Source organism: Panthera tigris, chromosome E2, assembly GCF_018350195.1.
Source record: "Panthera tigris isolate Pti1 chromosome E2, P.tigris_Pti1_mat1.1, whole genome shotgun sequence".
Taxonomy (NCBI): Eukaryota; Metazoa; Chordata; class Mammalia; order Carnivora; family Felidae; genus Panthera; species Panthera tigris.
The window spans coordinates 13,669,403-13,690,411 of NC_056674.1; the positions used below are offsets into that span (position 1 = coordinate 13,669,403).

At 57.3% G+C, this 21,009-nt stretch overlaps 3 protein-coding genes across 5 annotated transcripts in view; 2 read left to right on the forward strand and 1 right to left on the reverse strand.

Moving 5' to 3' along the window:
• The window catches only part of B9D2 (B9 domain containing 2), a 6,371-nt gene extending 5,073 nt beyond the window's left edge, over nt 1-1,298 (forward strand). For both annotated transcript variants that reach the window (XM_007086580.3, XM_007086579.3), the window contains exon 4: nt 696-1,298. In XM_007086580.3, the coding sequence (XP_007086642.1) occupies nt 696-1,009 (314 nt within the window). In that variant the 3' untranslated portion in view covers nt 1,010-1,298. The remainder of the gene's footprint in view (nt 1-695) is intronic.
• TMEM91 (transmembrane protein 91) overlaps nt 1-4,745 on the reverse strand; it is a 20,395-nt gene extending 15,650 nt beyond the window's left edge. The window contains exon 1 of the mRNA XM_042970629.1: nt 4,666-4,745. The gene's annotated coding sequence lies outside the window, so the exon portion shown is untranslated. The remainder of the gene's footprint in view (nt 1-4,665) is intronic.
• Nucleotides 2,842-16,166, forward strand: TGFB1 (transforming growth factor beta 1). 2 transcript variants are annotated; one of them, XM_042970618.1, is made up of 7 exons: nt 2,842-3,199; nt 6,235-6,395; nt 7,576-7,693; nt 9,260-9,337; nt 9,487-9,637; nt 15,233-15,386; nt 15,871-16,166. In XM_042970618.1, the coding sequence occupies exons 1-7, from the start codon at nt 2,845-2,847 to the stop codon at nt 16,027-16,029; spliced, it is 1,176 nt and encodes a 391-aa protein (XP_042826552.1). In that variant the 5' UTR covers nt 2,842-2,844; the 3' UTR covers nt 16,030-16,166. The 2 variants fall into 2 exon arrangements, with proteins under 2 accessions (XP_042826552.1, XP_015394996.2); XM_015539510.2 differs by having other exon boundaries at nt 9,490-9,637; nt 15,871-16,158.
• Nucleotides 16,167-21,009: the final 4,843 nt, after the last annotated feature.

Here is a 21,009-nt window from a genome sequence, read left to right on the forward strand (position 1 = left end):
TCACCATCTGACATACCCTGTAATTTGCTTATTTACTACATTCGTTGTCTAGGATGTCAGGAATTTTTGTCTGCTCTGTTCACCACTGTGTCCCCAGCTTCTAGAATAGGGCCTAGCGCAGGCGGCGGTGGGGGGGGGGGCGCAGAAAGGAGGGTGAAATGGGGCCAGGTCTCCAAGGGCTTTTGCCTACCGGGTTGAGGAGCTGAACTGTGTTCTAAGGACATTGAGAAACCTATGGATGTGGGAGAAAGATGCTTCCAGCTGCCAGGTCGGAAGGTGCATTGGAGGGGCAGGAAGGAACGCCCTGGGCCCAGAGAGCACAGAGTGGGCTGTGGGGAGGGAAGGAGGTGTCCCGGACAAGGCCCAAGGCGTTCACCTGGGGACTGGACTGCCCTGAAATGGGGGCACAGAAGAGGAGGCCACAGGAAGGGATGTCCGCAGAGGCCAGATCCAGAGGGCCTGGGGCGTTGAGGTTGGAATTGATAGTGAGGGCACTGGGGAGCCAGGGAGGGGTTTTCAGCAGGGGAGGGAAGTAGATTCAGAAAGATTCCTTTGGCTGCCTTGTGAATGGGAGAGAAGGCTGGGGCAGAAACCCAGCGGGGAGGGGACTGGACCAGTGGGGATCAAGGAGATGGGGATCCAGGAGGGGGAGACGGAGCTCCACCATCGCTCCTTTCCTCCCTCCCGTCCTGCAGGCTGGCCCCGACTCCATCTCCAGGTGTGGTCGCAGGACAGCTTCGGCCGCTGCCAGCTCGCAGGCTACGGTTTTTGCCACGTGCCCAGCAGTCCGGGCACCCACCAGCTGGACTGCCCCACATGGCGGCCCCTGGGCAGCTGGCGGGAGCAGCTGGCACGGGCCTTTGTGGGCGGCGGCCCTCAGCTGCTGCACGGGGACGCCATCTACAGTGGGGCCGACCGCTATCGCTTGCACACGGCCGCCGGTGGCACTGTGCACCTTGAGCTGGGCCTGCTGCTGCGCCACTTCGACCGCTATGGTGTGGAATGCTGACCCTGCCCCTGCCGCCACTCGCAGGCCCTTATCCACACCCGGCTACCTATGGAGGGGCAGGATGGCCCGGTGGTCAGAAGCGTGGGTGGGTCCGGAGACTGTCAGATCTGACCCCAGCCAAGGCAGGCCATGGGTTCTGTCCTGGCCAGCACCTCAAGCCCAGTGGCTGCCCCTCTCAGGTCCAGTTTCCCCATCTGTAAAATGGGGGCAGTTAAGTGTGTGAGGTCGCAGGGTGTTGGGTGAGAAGAGACTGCGCACCGAAGTGCTCAATAAAGGAGCAGTTCTTACAGGTGTGGGTGCCTTCCTGACTTCATCTGTCAGAGGTCTTGTGCCCTCCTGTCCTCCCACTGACACCCTCCTTCAGGTCCCCACCTTCTGACAGACCCACTTCCCCCATCTTGTGCCTCAACCTCTGCCTCCTCCCCACTCTGGGGACCCCTCTTGTGACCCCCTCTCTTTGGGGCTCCTTGCTCCCCTGTGCGCCTCTCCCCACTGGGTCCCCGTCTCATGGCTGACCCTCTTCCCCTCTGCTCCAGCCTCCCACCCTCTCTCCTCTGGGGTCCCCGCTCTCCGATCCCCTGTGCCATGTGTCCCCAGCCTCCGATTGAGCCCTCCCCGCCAGATCTTCATTCTCTCCACGACCCCGCGCAGCCCTCAAAGCCACACGCAACCCGTCTGCCCGCTTAGGTTGCGCTCAGCCGCCAGGAGGCAGCACCCTGTTCGCGGGGCGGAGCCGGGGTGTCCGCCCCCTCCCCCCGGGGCCTGAGGGACCCCCCTCGGAGCCCGCCCACGCGAGATGAGGACGGTGGCCCGGCCCCCCCATGTCCTCCCCCTGGGGGCCGCCCCCGCCCCGCGCGCTTCCTGGGTGGGGCCGGGGCGGCTTCAAAACCCCCCGCCGCCCCAGCCGGTCCCCGCCACTGCCGCCGCCGCCGCCCTTCGCGCCCCGGGCGTCCCACCCCCTCCTCCCGCCGCGGATCTGCCAGACAGCGAGGCCCCCGGCCGGGGGCAGGGGGGACGCCCCCTCCGGGGCACCCCCCGGCTCGGAGCCGCCCGCGGGGCCGGCCTCGGCCGGGAGCGGAGGAAGGAGCCGCCGAGGAGCAGCCTGAGGCCCCAGAGTCTGAGACGAGCCGCCGCCGCCGCCCCCGCCGCCGCCGCCGCCGCCGCCACTGCGGGGAGGAGGGGGAGGAGGAGCGGGAGGAGGGACGAGCTGGTTGGGAGAAGAGGAAAAAAAGTTTTGAGACTTTTCCGCTGCCGCTGGGAGCCGGAGACGCGGGGACCGATTGGCGCGGCACTGCCCCGCCAGGAGGCAGGACTTGGGGACCCCAGACCGCCCCACCACCGCCTCGGACGCTTGCTCCCTCCCTGCCCCCTCCACGGCGTCCCCCAGGCGCCCCCATTCCGGAGCAGCCCTCAGGAGCCGCCAACCCGGACTCCCGCGAAGACTTGACCCCAGACCTCGGGCGCACCCCCCTGCACGCCGCTCCCCCACCTCCAGCCTCTCTCCTGAGCCCCCGCGCATCCAAGGACCCTTCTCCACCGGGATCCGGGAGACGGGATCTCTCCCACACCTCCTTAACTCTCCTACTCAAGACCACCCACCTCTGGTACCAGATCTCGCCCCTCTCGGTTTTTTCCTTGGGATACCGAGAAACCACCCATCAGAGCTTCCCCTCCACCTCCACTCGGTTCTCCCTGAGGGCTTCAACTCCCCTCACCTCACCCCGACCCTCCTATCTTTCTTCGGGAGACCCCGAGCCCCTCTAGGGGCGGGGCCTCCCTTTTCCCACCGCAGCGGGGCTCGCGCTCTCGGCAGTGCCGGGGGCGACGCCTCCCCCATGCCGCCCTCCGGGCTGCGGCTGCTGCCGCTGCTGCTGCCGCTGCTGTGGCTACTAGTGCTGACGCCTGGCCGGCCGGCCGCCGGACTGTCCACCTGCAAGACCATCGACATGGAACTGGTGAAGCGGAAGCGCATCGAGGCCATCCGCGGCCAGATCCTGTCCAAGCTGCGGCTCGCCAGCCCCCCGAGCCAGGGGGAGGTGCCGCCCGGCCCGCTGCCCGAGGCTGTGCTGGCCCTTTACAACAGTACCCGCGACCGGGTGGCGGGGGAGAGCGCCGAGCCGGAGCCGGAGCCTGAGGCGGACTACTACGCCAAGGAGGTCACCCGCGTGCTAATGGTGGAAAACACCAACAGTGAGCTCAGAGGGGCCGGGGACCCTGGAGGGGAGCCCCCAGGGGGCGCCGGAGTGCAGGGGTCACGGGGGAGGAAATTACTGGCAGAGGAAACTGCCTAGAGGAAGAGGACCCCCGGGGTTGCCGGGAACGCGGGAGGGGGGTCTCAAAGAGGAGAGGACTGAGCTTCCTACCCCTCAGGTATCTGGCCTTGAAGGGCAGGAGATAGGGAGCGAAGTGGGCTTCTAGAGAGCGACGGGAACCTGCGGGATCTTGGGGGGGGGGGCAGTCCCCTAGAGGGAGAGAAGCAACTGGGGGGTGAAGGGGTAGAAAGACTTCTTTCTTCACAGTACACTAGAATGTGGGGGTCGTGGGGTGAGGGCTGCATAGAGAGAGGGAGCCCGCTTTGGGAGAAGCGAAGACCCCAGCATCTGAGGGGAGGCAGTGGGGAAAGCTGACCCAGAGCTCAGGGGCACGAGGCGAGAAAATTCAAGAAGGACAGAAAAACTAGGTGAAGCGAACTCCGGAGGTATCGGGAAAGTGGACAGTGGATCCACTTGCAGCGAGCGCGAAAAACACGCGGGATTGGGGGAGGGCCCACAGAGAGGAGGATGATAAATGCGGGGAAGAAGGGGACCCGAGGTCTTGGGGTGGGGGGAGGTACGAGCAGGAGAGCAGCGGAGACCCCCAGGGGGGCGTCGGGGATGCGCGCGAGGTGCCCCGAGTATTTGGCATATGGATGTGAGAGGAGGAAGCCCAGCGCGGGAAGCGAGCCCCCAAGAAACCTAGAATAGTGGGTGGTGGGAAGGGGTTTAGAGAGAGGGGAGACAGGCTTGAGAACGGGGGACGGGGAGGGAGTGGAGGGGAGACATAAACAGTGCCGTTCTGGGAGCAGTGAGCCCCCCACGCCGCGGGAGGGGAGGAAGCGGGCTGAGTGAGGAGTCGAGCCCTAGAGGGAGAGGTGGGTGGGTGAGACTCTGCAAGATCGGGGTGAGAAAACCGAGCGGGTCGGGGTGAGGGAGCCCCACGTGGGTGCCACGCGCGGAGGGAGGAGCCTGCCCTCCCGGAAAGGGGGGGGGGAGGACCCCGCAGAGCTGAACTGGGAGAGTCTGGACCCCAGAGTCCCAGTTCCTCTCCGGGAGGCTGGGGAAACCCCAGCGTCCGGCCGCCTAGCCCGCCCTCCCTTCCTTTTCCTTGCCCGGGGGGCGGGGATCGCGCGCGGAGCCTGGGGCGAGACGGGGCAGGTCGGGTCCCCGCCCTCGCGGCTGCGGCGCCTCCCGCCCTCTTCACCCCATTCTGGGGCGGGGCTGCTGCTGGGCCCGGCCCCTCGGCGCCCACGCGGGGACCCAGGGGTTCCGCGTGGCCCGGAGGTTTGGGGCAGCCCCCCTGTTTTCATTTTCTGTCTTGGGCGGTGCACCTGTGGTCATTGGGCCACGCATGCGTGCCCGGCCAGGTGACGCCCCTCCCCACCCACATTTCAGGCTCACCTTTTCTGTGGTCGTTTCACCTTCGTTGTAGAGATTTCTCTACCGCTGGTACCTTCAGTCCTCTTCTCCCCTCCCAGTCTGGCTCCATCTTGCCCCCAAACCCTATATCTCTCTTCCCCTGTGTGTCTCCCATATCCCATGCATGGGTCTGAACAGTCTCTTCCCTCTTTCTCCCTCTTTTTCCATCTCGCCCTACTCCTCGAGTCTCCCTGTCTCTGTGGTCTCTCCATCCCTCCCTCTGACCGGTCCTGCCCTTCCTTTCTTCCTCTGTATCTGTCTCCACCCGTCCTCCCACCCTCCACCCCTGCACTACACTTCCTTTGGGGTTTGCTGAGTAACCCCTGGGTCAAGATAGGGCTTCTTTGTGGGGGCCCCGGGCTGGCCTGGCTAGCGTGGGGAGGAGTAGGGGCAGGGGGCCCATGGAAGGAGTTGCCTCTCCTTTCTCATCAGATCCTGTCTCCACCATTTCTGCACCCCTACTGCAGAGGCCTTAAAGGATGTATCCCAGTTGATCTACAAGGTCATGGCCTGCCTGCTCATCCCAAACTTTTCCTAGACTAGAACGCACTCTTCCCATTTTTCTTCCTCCCCCCACCAAAGCCATTCCTACCTAGAATGAACTTTGCCTTGTCTAACCAGCTGAGGGAGAGAAGGCAGGAAGCAATTAGTAATAGTAAGAGTAATTCGTAGTAATAATAATGTCACAGTAGCAGGGAGACTGCATGGCCTTGGGGTTAAGAGTAGTCTTTGGGACCAGACCGCCTGAGTTTGAATCCCAGCTCTGTAGCTCCTTACCTATGTCACCATGGGGCAAATGACCTGTTTCCCCATCTATAAAATGGGTACAATAATTGTCTTTTCCTCACGAGGTTGTTGCGAGGTTTAAATGTCTTAGCCTTTGTAAAGTGTGGTGCATAGCCCCTGGCAAATAGTGAGCACTCTTTAACATACATGTTAGCACAGCCCGGGTGTGCAGACTGCTGCCTGCTTTACCACACCAGCTCACTCGTCACACACTATATAATCTTGCAGTCGGTCCTCCTTTTACAGTTGAGAATCTGACACAGAGAGTGGAATTCGCTTGCCCAAAGTCACACAGTGCTTCAGTTAGGAGAACCTGGTGGGCAGTTAGGGAGTTTGGTGGGGTTGTCATTTCCCAAAGAATAGCCCCGAAAGCGAGGCTGTGGGAAGGAATGTGACTTGCCCAAAGTCACAGAGCTGGAAGGCTGCTCCCTCCATCCTACTCCTGCCATTCAATTTGCCTTTGAGGCTTCAAGTACTGGGGGCGCCTGAGCGAGCACAGCAGCCCCTCTTAGGGCTGTGTACTGAGTGGACGCTTTACAGATGACAGGAGACAAGCGTGACTCAGACCCCATTTTACAGAGGGCGAAACAAATCCAGAGAGGGAGAGCCACTCTCTCAAGGTCGCACCACTAAAAAATGTCAGAATCGGGTTCCAACCCAGGGTCGTCAGCGCCGGGAGCCCACGCTCTTAGACTTGGGGTGCGCTAGCTCCCTCCGCCCTTGCCAAACCCCCTGACCTCCCTCCTCTCTGCTCCTCCCGCCTAGAAATCTATGAGAAAGTCCAGCGTACCCCGCACAGCATATATATGCTCTTTAACACGTCGGAGCTCCGAGAAGCAGTGCCCGAGCCCGTCTTGCTCTCCCGGGCAGAGTTGCGCCTGCTGAGGCTCAAGTTAAAGGCGGAGCAGCACGTGGAGCTGTACCAGGTGGGGGCCCGGGCCCCAGAGGTGGGCTGCACTGGGGCCGAGGTGGGCAGCTGGACAGCTGGTGGCTGCAAGGTCCACACAGACAGACTCGGCAGGATGGGGGCGTGCGGGCCATGGAATCATGGGGCCCTTTAGAACTTTCAGGCTCCTAGCACCCTAGGATACTAAACACTCAGGTGGCCAGAGTCTTGAAAGGTTGCAGGCTCTCCAGCCGTTCTGTCCAGTACAGTTGTCCAGGACCACTGGCCACACGTGGCCATTTAAGTTGACTGAAAGAAAAAAAATTCAACCCCTCAGTCTCACTGGCCATATTTTGAGTGCTCCGTAGTGGTTAGTGGCTGCTATTTTGGATGCTGCAGATAAAGGACACTTCCAGCATCCTAGAAAGTTCCTTTGGGTAGTTCTGTTCTAGAAGAGTTAGAGTCTCCAGGAAGACTGGGGCCTCTGGGAGGGCTGGAGTCTAGAAGATTACGCGACCTGGAATCCACATCATGTGGGACATTGGGTTTAATGGTAGGTGGTAGACTGTTACAACAAAGGAAGTGTGTCTGTGGTCAATTCCTTGGGAGTCTAGAGAATTCAGCTGCACGCTGCCAGTGTCTGGATCGTTGCACACGGGCATCAGACCTCTGCAGCATCTGGGTTTGGGGCGTGCCAGACTCCTGGGTGTCTAGAACATCAGTCTCTCAGAATTTCTCAGGTTCATTGAATGGGTCGTTCTTGGGGTATGGAATGACTTCTAACATAAGCCCCTAGAAAGTTACAGACTCTCAGAATTCAGGGTGTCAGATTTGCAGAATTGTATGCTCAGGGGGACCCCAGGATGTCCCAGGAGGATCTCAGCATGGTGGACTGTCTGAGCTGAAAGGGGCCTGGCATTTCACCAGTGAGGGAACTCAGGCCGCGGAGGGGCCCCACAGGGACTCAGAGCAGAGGCTGAGCCGTCCAGGTGCCTTGATCCCCGGCCTGGGGCTCTCTCTCCTCTCCTCCCAAGGCCGCTCCGGCGGTGGGGTGGGGGTTGTTCCTGCAGGGCCCCACAGCGTGGATGTCTGGGAGGGGACTGTCTGAGGGACTCTCTGGCAGCCTGTTTGGTGGAGCAGGAGTGGGGGTGCAGTCAGTGTATTTGGGGGTGGGGAGCCGCATCTAACCCACTGTCTCCCCCCAATTCATCTCCCCCCAGAAATACAGCAATAATTCCTGGCGCTACCTCAGCAACCGGCTGCTGGCGCCCAGTGACACGCCGGAATGGCTGTCCTTTGATGTCACTGGAGTGGTGCGGCAGTGGCTGAGCCATGGAGGTAAGGACCACTTGTTTGCCCCGCCCCTATTTTGTAATGGGATAGAGCCCTTTGTTTGTCCTGCCTAGCAGCTGGGACCCCATGTCCCAGCCAAGACGTGGCCTTCCTCCTAGACCTCAGACCTGAGTGATAATGCCTAATCCATTTCCTGAGCACCTGCCGGGTGGTGGGTGATGCTGGGGACACAGCAGTGACCCAAACAGCCCCACCCTTGCCCTCACGGAGCCCATAGTCCATTCTTGGGGTGGGGGAAATGGGGAGAGACCTGAAAACTGGATGGTAATGACCCAGATTGGGTAGGGCTGGAATAGGGACCCCAGAGGAGATGGCTGACCCAGCTTGGGGTCAGGGAGGGCTTCCTGGAGGAGGGGACATCAGAGCTGATATTTGAGGGTTGAGTGGAACCCGTTGGGGAAAGAAGGAGAGGCAAGAGTGTTCAAGGCACACCCTGAGTCCAGGGAGAGTGTGACACAGCCGATCTGTCTGTAAGAGGACTGTGTTTGACCTGAGTCCACCACACCCACATCCCCCTTCCTGATCTCCCTTTTGTTCATGCCTCCCCTCAACAAATGCCAATGGGTGCCTGCTCTGAGCCCCGCCCTGTGTGCGGTGATGCTGGGGACACAGTGGTAACTAAGACAACTCTAGATGCTGCCTTCATGGGGCAACTGTGGACATCTACAAAGTCTTGCCAAAGCCCTAGGTGGCAGTGATGACCCGAAGGAGCAGTGGCGGGGTGGGGAGGCCCCGAGTGCTCCTGGGACCCATCCTAGAGGGTCTGGGAGGGCTTCCTGGGGGAAGGTGATAGTATAGAGACTTAAGGGATAAGTGGTGGATCGGCCAGGTGTTGAAAGGCAGGGGCCCGGGGCCGCTGGACAAAGGTCTGTCTCGGTCACTGCAGAGTCTAGAGCACCCAGCACAGGGCCCAGCACCTAGTAGGAGCTTAGAAAATCATTCACTCACTTGTTCAAGAAGCCTTTCTCCCACAGCTGCTCTGTGGGTGTGCACCCCATCCCTACCTTTTCCCACTTGGGGCACATCATCTGCCCTCTGTGGGTCTTGGCTTCCGTGCCTATTAAATTGGGACCTCTGGCGAAGATCAGAAGAGATAATGCTCACAGAGCATTTAGGACAGGGCCTGGCACCCGGGGCGTGCACTCAGTAGATGTTTATTTTTAAGACTGTGGGCTAGGCCCAGCGGGGAGCAAGAAAACAGGAATCCCTGCCCCCATGTATCCTGCTTTCCACTGAGAACAATGAGGGAAACAAATAGCCAAATTCGAATGTCAGGAGGGTGAGTGCTATGGCGAAAATAAAGTGATGTCACTGTGGGGGAGGGGCATGTGTCCCGGAGGGCCTCCTGGAGGAGGTGACATTTGAGTGGAGACCTGAAGGAGGAGAAGGAGGAAGCAAGGCCAAGAGCAGGAGGATGCAGGGAGAGGGCAGGCAGGGGAAGAGACAGGGGGAGCCCCAACACCCCCTCCACCCTGGGTTTGCTCCACCCACGGCGGGGGTGTGAACAGTACCTGGCATCTCACACTGGCTTCCCACTCCCCACTCCCACAGGGGAAGTAGAGGGCTTTCGCCTCAGTGCCCACTGTTCCTGTGACAGCAAAGATAACACGCTGCAAGTGGACATCAACGGTGAGGCCCATCTCCCTGGCCCGGCCCCATGCCCGCGTGTGTGTGCATGTGTGTGCACTTGTGTCCTCTTCCCCCTGCCCCTGCCCCCATTCATCCATCTGAGAGTGTGTGTCTATGTCTCCCCCACACCCTACAACTCCAAACCAAAGCAGGGTTCAGTTCCGGCCGCCGAGGTGACCTGGCCACCATTCATGGCATGAACCGGCCTTTTCTGCTCCTCATGGCCACCCCGCTGGAGAGGGCCCAGCACCTGCACAGCTCACGGCACCGCCGAGCCCTGGACACCAACTACTGCTTCAGGTGAACCTTTCAGCCCTTGACTGTGGCATTCTCGTCTGGTGGTGTGATGGCTGGGCGCAACCCGGGAAGGCTCAAGTTGGGCACCTGGCTGGTGCTACGCGTGGCTGGCACCTCCTTCAGCCTGGAGGGCTCAGAGGATGGGCTCTGGGTTCTAGGATGCTGGGATGTGGAGTCCTAGGATGTTGAGATCATCTTGCTTTCTTGCTGGTGTGTTAGTGTGTAGAATGAGGGACCCGAGCAAGTTCAATGTTGGCAGCCTGGGGTTCTAGAACGTTGGGATCCTAGGACATAGAATTCAGTGTTAATGACTGGAATCTGAGAATGTTGGACTCAAGGAGTGTTGGGATCTTAGAATTAGGGAATTGAGGATTGGAAGATTACCCATGTTGGATTCCCATACCATTGACAGATTGGAGATTCCAGTGTTGGCAGACTGGAGACCTTGAATATTGGGCTCAGAATGGTGGAAGCCTGTGTTAAAATACTAGCATTCACGGGACACCTGGGTGGCTCAGTCGCTTAAGTGGCCTACTCTTGATCTCAACTCAGGTCTTGATCTCAGGGTTATGAGTTCAAGTTCCGCATTGGACTCCATGCTGGGCATGAAGCCTACTTAAACACAAAAAACAAAACAAAACAAAACAAAAAAAAACTGGGGTACCTGGGTGGCTCAGTCAGTTGAATGTCTGACTCTTGATTTCAGCTCAGGTCATGATCCCGGGGTTGTGGGATCAAGTCCCACACTGGGCTCCATCCTTAGCATGGAGCATGCTTGGGATCCTCTCTCTCTCTCCCTCTGCCCTTTCCCCCCCCCACTCTCCCCCTCTCTCTCTTCCTCAAATAAAGTATATATATATATATGTGTATACATATATATATATATTATATATATATATTAAGCTATAATATATATATATTATATATATATATAATATATTAAAAAAAACAACAACAGCTGGCATCTACAAATGTTTGGGTTGGAGAAAGCCAGATTATTGGTATCCTAGAGTGTTGGGGCTCAGTGTTGGGATGTTAGACTCTTGGAAAGCTGGGATCTTCAGAGATGGCAGCTTGGACCTCTTGAGTGATGGGCTCAGGATTGTGGAATGCTGTAATTCGATATTGAGATATCACGAATGACAAGATACCGGAGAGTTGGAATACAGGAATCCTAGCAAGTTGGAAATGCCATTGTTAGAATGTTGAGATGCTGGAGTATCGCAATCTAAGAAAGTTGAAAAGTTGGATTCCTTAGCATGTTGAAATACAGAGTTAGATGTTGCAGAATTAGAACGATAATCTGACCTTTGTCCCTCCCCAGCTTACTGTTTGGATGAGGTACCTCTGGGCTTTGTTACATGCTGTTCGCCTTCTGGAAAGTCAGCTCTGCTCCCAAGCTTAGCACCAGCCCCAGCCTTAGCCCAGCAACCCCACGAATGAATGAACGTTATTGATAACAATGTAGAGGGAGGCAGCCAGCCATGGGAGTCTCTGCAGGGAGGGACACAGTGTCCCCTCAGAAGTTGTGCCAAAAAGTGAACCTGCAGCTGAACAAAATGGTAGATCCAACTATCAATTTTCTAGAAACACAGGGACAGAGGAACATGTTAAAGAACACCATGGGCTTGCAGTCAGCAACAATTAGATTGTGGGAAATCTGACCCACTTTCTTCAACAAATACAATGCAAAGTAGGGAGGTAGAGAGATGATTATGTAGATTTCTAAAAGAATCTTAAAATATATATCAATTAATTGCAATGTGTAGACCTTATTTGGGTCTTTATTCACACAGACTAGTAAAAACAAAAAGACATTTGTGAGACAGTTGGGGAAATGTGAACCCTGATTGGATATTTTATGATATCCAGGAATAATGGAGAAATTTTCTTATATGGTCTTGTGGTTATGTTTTACAATAGTCCTGATTTTCTTGGAGATACATGTGGAAATATTTGTGGATGAAATGACATGGTGAATGGCATGTGCTTTGAAATCATCCAGTGCGGGAGAGGAAGTGGGTAGGGGCAGAGATGCAGTGAACTTGGCCGTGACATGGGATTGTGGAAGTTAGCCTCCCTGAACTCTTACTCAACATCCAATGTGAGGCCTTCAGCCTGTTCTGTTCTGGGGCCCCAAGTGGGTTTCTTTTACCCATCAGGCCCTGACTGGATGGCAGAGAGGCTCTGCAAGAGCTTTGCAAGAGGGACACCTGGGTGGCTCAGTCAGTAGAGTGTGGGACTCTTGATCTCAGGGTTGTGAGTTCAAGTCCCATGTTAGGTGGAGAGCTAATTTAAAAAAAAAAAAAAGAAGAAGAAGAAAGCTTTGCAAGAGGCCTTGCACTGAATAAATGGGTTAGAAAGTGCCTCAAAGTCACCCGGAGGCTTGTTAAATATGGCCTGCTGTCCTCCAGCCCCAGCCCCACCCTCAGTTTCTGACTCAGTAGGTTTTTGGTGAGCCTGGAGAATTTACATTCCCCACAAGTTCTCAGATGGTGCTTCTGCTGCTCTGGGGACCCCACAGGGAGGATGTCCCAGGTGGGTAATCAGGGTCACAGACTATTCAAATCTTAGGACCTCAAAACCCCCAGCCAGAGTTGAACCGGAAGTGAAAGATTATTCTGGACAGGGGGTTCTTTCCCTTCTGTGAATTTAGGACCCCCTCGAGAAGCTGAAAGCCAGGACATTTCCCCAGAAATATGCCAGTAAATGCGCACATATGTGCCTGTGGTTTCAGGAGCTCAGGACTCTCCCTGGTCCTGGACTTCCTGATGCCTCCTTGACCCTGAACAACACCTTATTTGATCCAACATCCCTCATGTCATTGGACAGATGGGGAAACTGAGGCCCAACCAGACTGGGGAGGAACCAGGCTGAGCTCACAGGGATCTCAGATTCCTGGCTCCCTTCTCTGTGGCTTTTGGAGAGGCCTTGTCTTGCCCCGGGAAATGCTGTATCATCGCCTCTTCCTGCTGTGCTTGAGCTGACATGGCTGCGCTGGACAGATGAGGCCCCAGCCTCCCAGGGGGCACAGAGCTGGCCGTGAACCTGTCCCCAAGCTCCACACTTACATGCTGTGTATGGGCAGGCAGTGCTTTCCTCTCTGGGGCTCAGTTCCTTCATCCTTCAAATGGGAATAATCATAATAAAGCCTGCCTCATAGGGTTTTGAGATCAGTTAATTCTCTGTTGATTACTTCTTGAATAGATAAATGCATGCACATGGGCCAAACCTAGAAGGAATAGTCAGAGACCCTCCAGTTCTGATCCCCACCCCTCTCTGAAGAAGAGACAGTCACTTTTATTATATTTGTGTCTCCTTCCAGACACAGTGTCTGTTTGAAACACTTATGCACATCCGTATTTTTTTATTTTGCCCCAATTGCAGAGTTCGTTTTTTTTTGGGGGGGGTGGGGATGTGGAGAGGGCACTGCATATTCCTTCCTGCCTCCCTCCCTTCTTCCCTCCCTCCCTCTCTTCCTCCCTCTCTCTCTCTCTTCCTCCCTCCCTTACTCCCTTCTTGCCTTCTTCTCTTTCTTATTCTAAAAGTAACACATACCCACTGTCAAGAATTTAGAAAATACAGAAAGATATCACCCATCACACTACCACATATAAAAAAAAATCAACATTTGAATATATTTCCTTTCAGTCCTTTTATGCAAAAAGAATTTGGATCATACTGTACCTGTAGCTTTGAAGAATATCTCTTTCACATGATATGAACCTGGAATATAAAGTGTTCATGCTTCCCACGAATCAAGCTTTTTAGCTAAGGTCCCTGCCCAGCTCAGCCATGGCCCCAGAGGCCAGCACATAAAATGCCCTGGTTCTTTCCAGACAAGCAGGAGCCTGGGCCTGGGCTGGAGAGGGACTGGCTTTTGCTTCTGAGCATGGGACAGGGATTATGAGTCTAGAGCAGTAAAATATTATACATCACTATTCTCCAATATGTTTTTTAAAAACCTAACATAGAGGGGCATCTGGGTGGCTCAGTCGGTTAAGTTTCTGACTCTTGATTTCAGCTCAGGTCATGACCTCGCAGTTCGAGCCCTGCTTTGGGCTCTGTGCTGACAGTATGGAGCCTGCTTGGGACTCTCTCTCTCTCTCTCTCTCTCTCTCTCTCTCTCTCTCTCCCTCCCTCCCTCCCTCCCTCCCTTCTCTCTCTGCCCCTCTTCCATTTGTGCTCTCTCTCACAGTAAATAATATATAATATATGTGAGGCTCGAACTCACAACCTAGAGATCAAGAGTCACATGTTCTACTAAGCCAACCAGGCGCTCCAGGTAGCAATAAGTTTTAGAAGGAAAATAAATCAGGGTCACCTGGGCAGCTCAGTTGGTTAAGCATCTGACTCTTGATTTCAGCTCAGGTCATGATCTCCTGGTTTGTAGGATTGAGACCTTGTCAGGCTCTACGCTGACAGCACAGAGCCTGCTTGGGATTCTTTCTCTCCCTCTCTCTTTGCCCCTTCCTCCCCCCAATAAATAAATAAACGTTAAAAAAAAAAGAAGGAAAATAAATCAGAAGAAGAGGGAAGAAAAAAATAGATATTGGGTACTAGTTTTCCTATTCTGGTTAAAATTTTCTTCTATTATGGAAAATTCGAAGTGTAGACAAAAGCAACCAAGATATGATGTAATGAAGTCCCATGGATTCTCATCCAGCTTCAACAGGCATTAAGATTTGCCCCACGTCAAATACAGACACTGTCATATTTTCTTGCAGAACTGAAATGCCACTGTCACACTGAATGGAATTCACGATCATTTGGATGGGTACTTTGGGTAGGATGGTCCAGAAAGGATGCTCTGAGGAGAGGATATTAATTTTTTTAACTGATATTTATTGAGTACCTGCTGCACGTCAGGCAGTGTTCTAGGAGTTAAGGCTCCCTGCGTAAAGGACATCTGAGCATACATTTCAATGAACTGAAGAAAAGAAAAGAACTACAGTGGATATCTGTGGGAATAGCAAGCCAGGAGGAGGGATGAGTGAGTGCAAAGGTCCTGGGGCAGGGTTGTATTTGAAGAACAGGGAGGATGCTGTGTTCTAGTGTCTGGAGTCAGGGAGAGTGGGGAGGGAGTTGAGATCAGCTGACCAGGCGGCGCCTTGTGGTTCCTGTTGAGGGCTTGGGCATTTGCCCCAAGAGACACAGAACCATGTTTGAGCCATGTTCGGAGCAGAGATTCGACATGACAGTCTCTAGCATGTGGCCCCAGAAGGCAGGGATTCCTGTCTGTTTCGTTTGTACTCAGCCCCCAGTAGATCCCAGCCAAGCAGTTGGTCCTGGTTCAACAAGTATTTGTTGCACACATAGAACTTAGGGCTGGGGGACGGTCATTTGACTTTCTTACAGGCTTGTCAGGAGCCTTGTGTGAAATGATGTTTACAATCCCGTTAGCAAGGGGCTTGACCAAAGAGAGCGCTTTATCAGTGTTAGTGATTATCATTGCTGTTACCGTTATTGCTATTATCACCGAGATGGGCGCTGTGCTGGGGGCAACCAGGGTGCCCCCCCACCCCGGGGGTGCGGCTGCCCTCGCAGCAGCAGCAGCAGCAGCCGCGCCCCCCTGACCCGGCCCCCTCCACCCCGCAGCTCCACGGAGAAGAACTGCTGCGTGCGGCAGCTCTATATTGACTTCCGCAAGGATCTGGGCTGGAAGTGGATCCACGAGCCCAAGGGCTACCACGCCAACTTCTGCCTAGGGCCCTGTCCCTACATCTGGAGCCTGGACACGCAGTACAGCAAGGTGCGTCTGGCCACGGGCCGGCCGGGGTTGGGCTAGGGGGAGCAGGGGCCGAGGGAGTGGAGGGAGACAAACAGGTAAAATCGGAGAGGACTTAGCCAGATGAGAAGTAGAGAGAGCCCGGGGGATCGGAGAGGATGGTACAGAGATGGGAGGAGACAGGCTCTGAGCCGGTAGAGAGACCTGACGCAGAGGGAGACGCAGAGGGATCTGCGGTCTATGGCGAGACCCATGGAGCCTGAGTGACCAACCGGGTGCGGGGAGGCCGGGAGACGGAAGGAGAGGGAACGCGAGAGACAGGATGAACAGTGAAAGGCCTGGAGTCCACACACTGCCACGGAGACAGAGACTGTGAAGACAAGGCAAGAGTGGAAAAGAGAGAGGTAGAGACTGGGAACGGACTGAGACGAGACAAGAGGGAGAGGGGAAGAGGCGGAAGGGGTGGGAGCGCCCTGCCCACGACCCCCGACCCTGACCCCGCCCGCAGGTCCTGGCCCTGTACAACCAGCACAACCCGGGCGCGTCGGCGGCTCCCTGCTGCGTGCCGCAGGCGCTGGAGCCCCTGCCCATCGTGTACTACGTGGGCCGCAAGCCCAAGGTGGAGCAGCTGTCCAACATGATCGTGCGCTCCTGCAAGTGCAGCTGAGGCCCCGCCCCGCCCCGCAGGCCCCGCCCACCCGGCAGGCCCGGCCCCGCCCCCGCCCGCTGCGCCGGGCTGTATTTAAGGACACCGCGCCCCAGAGCCCTCTGGGGTCGATTAAAGGTGGAGAGACAACTGGGGTCTCTGTGTGTGTGTGGTTGGGTCCCAGAGTGGGGTCTCCCGACGTTCTCGACGTTCCTGGATTCCCGTTCCATCTGTCCCCTCTGGTCTCCATTCATTTCCTCCCACAAACGCCTACTGAGCACTTATGTTCCAAGGACTCCCCGTGAACACTAGTTAGATTTATTTATTGAGCATCTTGTGAGCTGTTCTTAGTGCCTTCTATTGATTAAGTCATTTAATCACCATAACAAAGCTCTGAGATACAGGGACTCTGATAGCACTCTGTTTTTTTTCCTGCTTATTTATTTTGAGAGAGAGAGAGCGCGCGCATGGGGAAGGGGGAGAGAGACTCCCAAGCAGGCTCCGAGATGTCAGTGCAGAGCCCCACTTGGGACTCGAGCTCACGAACTATGAGATCCTGACCTGAGCTGAAACTTAAGAGTTGGAAGCTTAACCAGGGTGCTCCTGATAACACTCACTTTAAAGATGAGGAAACCAAAGCCCAGAGAGGTTAAGGGACTAGTTCCTGCCCACCAGGAACCTACTTCCTGGGGAGGAGACAAATATGGGAAGTCGCACTAAGACAGGAAAGTAGCACGGAGTGAGAGATGATTTGGGGAGGGAGGAAGGGTTTCTCGGAGGAGGTAGCATTTGGGACGTGAAGGAAGTCAAGAGGGCAGTCTGGGGGAGCCCTGGGGGAGAGTGTTCTTGGTAGGAAGACCTAGGCACAGCCTGGTCTTGAGGATGAATTTGGAGTGAGCCAGCGACACTGGGAGGAAAGGCCAATGTGGTTGGAAGGGAGGGATAAGGGGAAGGGTGTTGGGAGCTGAGTCAGGTCATTAACACTCACAGGCCAGAGAGTAATGATATTCCCCGTGCCAGGTATGGTGTATGAGCTCCCTGCGTTCTCCCCACAGCCCAGCAGAGCAGGGGTTGGCACACTGCTGCCCGCAGGCCAGTTCTGACCCACTTGCCTGTGTCTGTAAATAAAGTTTTATTGGAGCATCACCTAAGGCTGTTTCAGTGCTCAGTAAAACCATATGCAAAGTCACAGTTACTCTCTAGCCCTTCAAAGAAAAAGTTTGCCAGCTCCTGCTCTAGAGACCCTTTGCTCCCCACTTTACAGACAGGAATGCCAGGGCAGGGGCACAGAGAGGTTCAGTTACTTGTTAAGGTCACACAGCTAGCACGTGGCACAACTGGGATTCGAATCCAAACAGCTGGAGTTGAGGATCCAGGCACATAACCTCTGCACTGGTACTGCTTTCCAGGCCACATCAGGCCTCCGGGGGGGGGGGGGCCTGGGGGAACTTGCACTCAGGGTTCCCGACGGAGGAAGAGTGTGATTTGACTTAAGTGCTCGGAGGGTCCCTCTGGCTGATGGTTGAGTAGACTGAATGGGGGCAAGGGGGGCTGCAGGGAGACCGTTCGTGCAAGTGAGAAATGACAGTGCCCTGGGTCAGGGCGGCCCTCCATCTGCTGTGGTCTTGCCTGTGAATTCTCTCCTGCTTCCTCTTCTCAGCCTCTCAGTGGCCCCTCTTCCTCCCAGGTTTCAGTTCCCTCCCCCCACCCCCCACCCACTCTGCCCTGACCTTCCCAGGGCCACCGGACCTGCTCCTGGCCCAGTGATTGCCTAGGTGGGGTTCACTCTGTAAGGACATACTGCCATTTTCACCAGCCTCGTGTGTGGAGACACTTGCAAGGACACAGTGACGCAGACTGTGGTCACTGCAGCCCCACGAAAACGCGGCACAGCTACACACACACACACACACACATTCGTGCTCACCACAGAGGTTCAAATCTGGACCGGGTCCCTCGGTCTCGCAAACACATTCCCCTTCCGCAGCCACCGTGGAGACACAAAAACTCCTGACACCTGGCGGCAGCGACAGCCCCTGCACGCGGCCCCATTCCAGATGCAGAACCCAGCCTTGGAGCTTCACTCGGACACAGCAAAAAGCAGTCGCGCAAATACATTCTGAAGGGTCACAGGTCACGACCGCCAGCCACACACCAGATACAGACTCAGAGATGGTGCCCCGCACACACACCTCACAGCATCAGAGCCCCCTCAGGAAATGAAACAGAGGCTCCTGCTGGGACCCACCAACAGTTAACACAAACATCCTCCCCGGGTCACTCGCAAACAGGCACAGTGCATGCGCACACAACCTGACACAGCACAGTCCCACCCAGACACACACGCCACACATGGAGACACACGTCACGATCACCCGGAGGAGGCCGGTCCTGCCCACTCAGTCTGACATCTCCCAGGCCCCCACACGCTCAGGCCCGGGGAGTCCCACCAGGCCCCGCAGACAGCAGCTGGCCCCGTCAGACCCAGACACGCTGTCACACCCCGGGGCCCAGACGGAGCAAGTCCCACACACCCAGACACACCCCCCAGGGTCGCGGCCCTCGCAAGCCCAGCCCGTGCCCGGGCCGAGGGCAAGTCCTGGCCTCACACCGGGGCCGCACACTCCCGCGGTCGCCCGAGCCCTCGCCACGCCCTCGTGACACACCCCGCCCACCTGCCCGCCGGGCTGAGCTGGCGCGGAGGCCGCCCAGGAAGGGAAACTTGCGGGCTCAGCACCTTCCTGGACTGCCTGCGGGCGGCCCCTGTCCCGCAGGAGAGGGGGGCAGAGCCCGTGGGGGACAAGGTAGTCCCCGCCCCCCGCCAAGCGCAGGGGCAGCACCGGGCGTTCGGGGCGCCCCTTCCCCCTCCCCCACTCCTGCGGGCAGCCCGGGAGGGGAGGGAAGTCGTGGGGGGAGCCTGGGTTCCGGCTGGAGCCCCAGCTTCCCGTCCAGCCCCCACGGGGCAGGAAGCACGGCCGGGGAGGCCAGCTCAGGCCTTCCTGCCCCCTCCCCCAGACAGGCCTGGGGGCTGGGTCAGCCGGAGGGAGCGGGGAGGGGAGAGGAGGGGGAAGACGAAAGAGAAAGCCCCTTCTCCCCGAGCGATGGTGTCTTTGGGGTGTTTCTAATGTAAATTTGAACGTGTTCACAACCCCTTTGTGTGTGTGTGTGTGTGTGTGCGCGCAAGCTTTGTGCTGTGAATTTTGTCCAGCCTGGGGGTTTCTGACGCCCCAGCGGGTGCCCTCCGGCTGTGTTGGGTGTGCACAGGTACTACCAAAGCCTGTGTCCCAGCACGCGTCCCTGCGGTGTGTCTCCCTGTCCTGCATTTCCAGCGTGTGCGTCCCAGTTTGGGGTTCCTGTTTACAAGCCAGTGCCCCCTCTGGGTTCTGTGGCGGGACACTGTGTCTCAGCAAGTCTGTGTGCAGGAGAGGGTCGTGTCCCCGGGGCCTGCTGTGGGTCTGAATTCTTTCTCCACATCTTTGCCGTTGTTCGCTGGGTGTAGATTTGTGCATTCTTCAGTAAGTTCGACTAAAAATTTGGATGTTCTCCGTGTCTGTCTGTGTGTCTGGGAGAGACGTGTGTTTCCGGGAGGGGTTGTGCTTTGTGTTTGCTCTTGGAGCTGTGTTTCCAGTGCACGTGTTGTGTGTCCGTGGGTGAGTTGTTTCTGGGTTATGTTTGTGATCGGTGTGTGCGTGGCTGGCATCAGAGGGCATGCTGTGGGGTGTGTCCCCAGCATGCTTGCTGTCCTACTCCCCGTGTGTTTGTGCGAATGTGTGTCTATGCAGGGACTGGTGTCCTCAGCTCTGAGAACAGGTGGTGTTTGCGTTTTGTCTCCCGTCCGTGGGCTGGTGACTTCGGTGTGTGAGCTGTCGTGTGGGTCTCTATTTTGCATCAGGTTCGAGGCCTTGTGAGTCTTCAGTGGGCTGGCAGTGTCTCCTGCAGGTCTGCATTTTGTGCTGGTGTTTCCAGGGCAGGGGCGGGCACGGTGTGTCCCCAGGGAAGCCAACGGCATCCCTAGCGACACGCCCAGTGGCCTCTGCACTGAGTGGAGGCTGCGTCTGCGGTGTGTCCCCTTGCCGGCTGGTGCCACGCTGGCTCGGGCTGGCTGTGGCGGGCGGGCAGGGCAGGGGCTGTGGTGGGCACTGGACCCACGCCCGGACCTCGGTATAAATATCCCGGCTGCCGTCGGCTGTGTTTACTCGGCCCCAGCCCGGGGGCGGGGGTGGTGGCAGCCCGGCAGGTCCTGGGGGCGGGGGTGACCAGGCCACAGCGCAGACATTTCCTTCGGGCCAGACAGGCCACAGCCTTGCCTCCCCCTTTCTGGATGAGGGTGCAGCGGTGACCCTTCATCCTGGGCTCCCAGGGGCCACCAGTGACCCTCTGACCTGGACATCCCCACTGGGCTTCCCAGGGTCTGGGAGACAGAGAAGAGGGGCCAGCTGACAGGGGGTGAGGGGGCAGGCCAGGGACCACAGGGAGAGGGGGAAATGGGGCGGAGACTCCGGACGAATGGTCACGCAGGCTAAGGGACCAGTGTATAGGGATGAGCAGGAGGGAGGTGAGAGGGGTGGCAGTGGCCCTGGGCAGGGCTGGCGGGGGGAAGAGTGTAGGGCTGACAAGCGAGGTGGGAGGTGATGGGAGATTCGGGCGGGCTGCCAGAGGCACAGAGGCAGAAGAGAAGGCAGAGGAGAGGAGAGAGCGAGGGAGAGGGGTGGCGGTGGGAGGGACAGGATGCGAGGGCAGGACACGCAGAAGGGTCAGATGGGGGTGCGGGTGGCAGCCGGCACAGCCCAGCCAGGAGGACAGACAGGAGACGGGGTGGGGGCCGGATGCCCACGGAGGGGCTCTCCCCCAGCGGGTCCTCCCTCCCTGACTCAGCCTCTCCGCCTGCCTCGACCGAGGGCTGGGGGGCGGAGGGACAGTCACCTCTGGCTCCTCAGGGTCCAGTGGCAGCTGCGGGGGCCGTGCCGGGGGTGTGTCTCCCACAGTCCCTCCTGACTGGCC